A 2,287-nucleotide genomic window follows, 5' to 3' on the forward strand; every position below is an offset into this window, starting at 1 on the left:
CATCTCACATTAGCCCATCTGAGGGGAAAGACAAAACACAGCTCATTTCATTGTTGTGAGTATTTCTCATTTTACATAAACTCACATTATACTCTCCATCTCTTACGAACTTACAGAGTTAAAAGAGACATTTAGTCTAACAAAGAACTGGTTTTTTTCTGTCTCACAGATGTTTCCATATGTGGATACCGCCATTTTATTTGACTTTAGCCTTTACTTCTTTAGACACTGAGAATTTGTAGATTTCTAACCATTCTAGTCATCTTAGTTTATTATCCACTCTTTTAAGCTAATTTTTAAGCTAAACTAAAAAATTATTATCTTTAAGCTAATAAATGTATTAGCTTAAAAAATACTTAAAATGTATTATCCACTCTTAAAACTCAGCCTGTAGATGTGGTCAAATAGAGTGGGACCATTAATTGTAGATTAGTGGCCAGTTTTATGTAAAGGCACTAGGCTAGGTACTGTGAAATCAAGAAAAATATCTGAGCTAGAAAACCACACCTCAGACTCTAGAACTTCATTTTGTCATGTTTGTATATTGACTTTTAAATAACTTTTTCTAGCTGATATCAGGGTAAAGTTTTGTAATGCTACCAAATCATTGTCTACCAAATGCTACTAAATCACCCCACTTTGGATGTTTAATAATAGCTTACATTTAGCTCTTGACAGTCTACCTAATGCTTTCACATATGGTCACATGTAATCCTCAGGTAGGTATTATTATTATTCCCATTTTACAGATAGAAAAAATAATTTCTTCAAAGTTACACAGTTGATAAAGTGGCAGAACCTGTTTCAAATTTCAAGTCTTTCTGATTCCACTGGCTTGTCCCACATCTACCTTACCTTACCAAGAGGTCTCATTTTAAAATTTCTCTTGATTTGAAGGGATATATGGCTGTCATGTTGATATTCAGTATTTTATGCTTTTCAACTGTTTTCTAATTCATACACTTAACAAAGTTACCAGAACCAATGTTAGTCTTCCTCCAGTATTAAGTCACTATTTATTTTGACATAAAATATTAACCAGATTGTACAAATTCTTCTCAGTTACTAATAAGGAAGAGCTAAGCTTCAGAAGGCAATGGCACCCCACTCCAGTACTCTTGCTTGGAAAACCCCATGGACAGAGGAGCCGGGTAGGCTGCAGTCCATGGGGTCGCTAAGAGTCGGACACGACTGAAGTGACTTAGCAGCAGCAGCAAGCTTCAAACATACTTAAAAAAAAAACCAAAACCATCATTGCACCTGAACTTGCTATATAGAATGAGGTTTTGGAATTTGGGATGTATAGCTGTGACTTAAAAACGCTTTGTTTTGAAGTATAGTTGATTTACAATATCGTGTTAGTTTCAAGTGTACAGCATAGTAATTTAGTTATTTTTTCAGATTCTTTTGGGGGTGCATGTATCTCTTCCATTGAGAGTTTTATAAAGCAAGTTTTGATTCTTCCTAATGCTTTGGTTTTCTCGCACTTCTACAGCCTTGATGTACTGGATATTTATAAAACAATTTGGAGTAATTAAACTCTGCATTCTTGTTTTTGTGTACAGCTTGGAATGGTGGAATGGATTGAACCTCCCAAACGAGAACGCAAAGCAAACTATGCTGTGGATGCCTACTTCAGAGAGGCTTTACGTGTTAGTGAGCCGAAGGTTCCAAAGGTAAAGCAGTATGAGGCCAGGTTTCACGTCCTATAGCAGAATTCTCTTGTAGCATGGTCTCTGATTCAGATTTACTTATATTAGTACTAAATCTTAGTCTCTAAAATATAACAGTACAGAAAAGTACTTGATATGCCCCAGCCTTATGAATGGATTCCATTGTATTTATTTTTCTATGTATGAAAGAAATAATAAAAGATAAGTTCACTTCATGAACTGAAACAAATATGTGTGTAATGCATTTTTTCCCCCACAGGCTCCACGACCTCCAAAACAGCCAAATGTTCAGGATTTTCAATTTTTCCCACCACGTTTATTTGAGCTCCTTGAAAAGGAAATCCTTTATTATAGGAAGACAATAGGCTATAAGGTAATTTTTCAGTTTTTTAGATTAGCACAATATAATCTTTTAAGCTAATGTAATGTATTAAGCTAGACTAGAAAGTGTTCCATTTTAATGTGAGAGAACCTAAGAGTAAATAAAAATAGTGGTGTTTTTAAAACCAAAGAGAAGGTTTTTACTAGAAGTAAAGTATCAAACTACCCAGTCACTAGTGAGATCATCACTAAATGAGATTAATGGAGAATTTTCTAATATTTTAAAAATATTT

General features: G+C 34.1%; 1 protein-coding gene across 1 annotated transcript in view; it reads left to right on the forward strand.

The window, feature by feature from the left end:
* The window catches only part of LOC105003948 (probable global transcription activator SNF2L1), a 30,777-nt gene that overhangs the window by 19,887 nt on the left and 8,603 nt on the right, over positions 1-2,287 (forward strand). The window contains exons 11-12 of the mRNA XM_010861412.1: positions 1,566-1,676; positions 1,933-2,046. Of these exons, the coding sequence (XP_010859714.1) occupies positions 1,566-1,676; positions 1,933-2,046 (225 nt within the window). The remainder of the gene's footprint in view (positions 1-1,565; positions 1,677-1,932; positions 2,047-2,287) is intronic.

This window comes from Bison bison, unplaced genomic scaffold (genome assembly GCF_000754665.1).
Source record: "Bison bison bison isolate TAMUID 2011002044 unplaced genomic scaffold, Bison_UMD1.0 scf7180017857790, whole genome shotgun sequence".
In the NCBI taxonomy this organism is placed as follows: domain Eukaryota; kingdom Metazoa; phylum Chordata; class Mammalia; order Artiodactyla; family Bovidae; genus Bison; species Bison bison.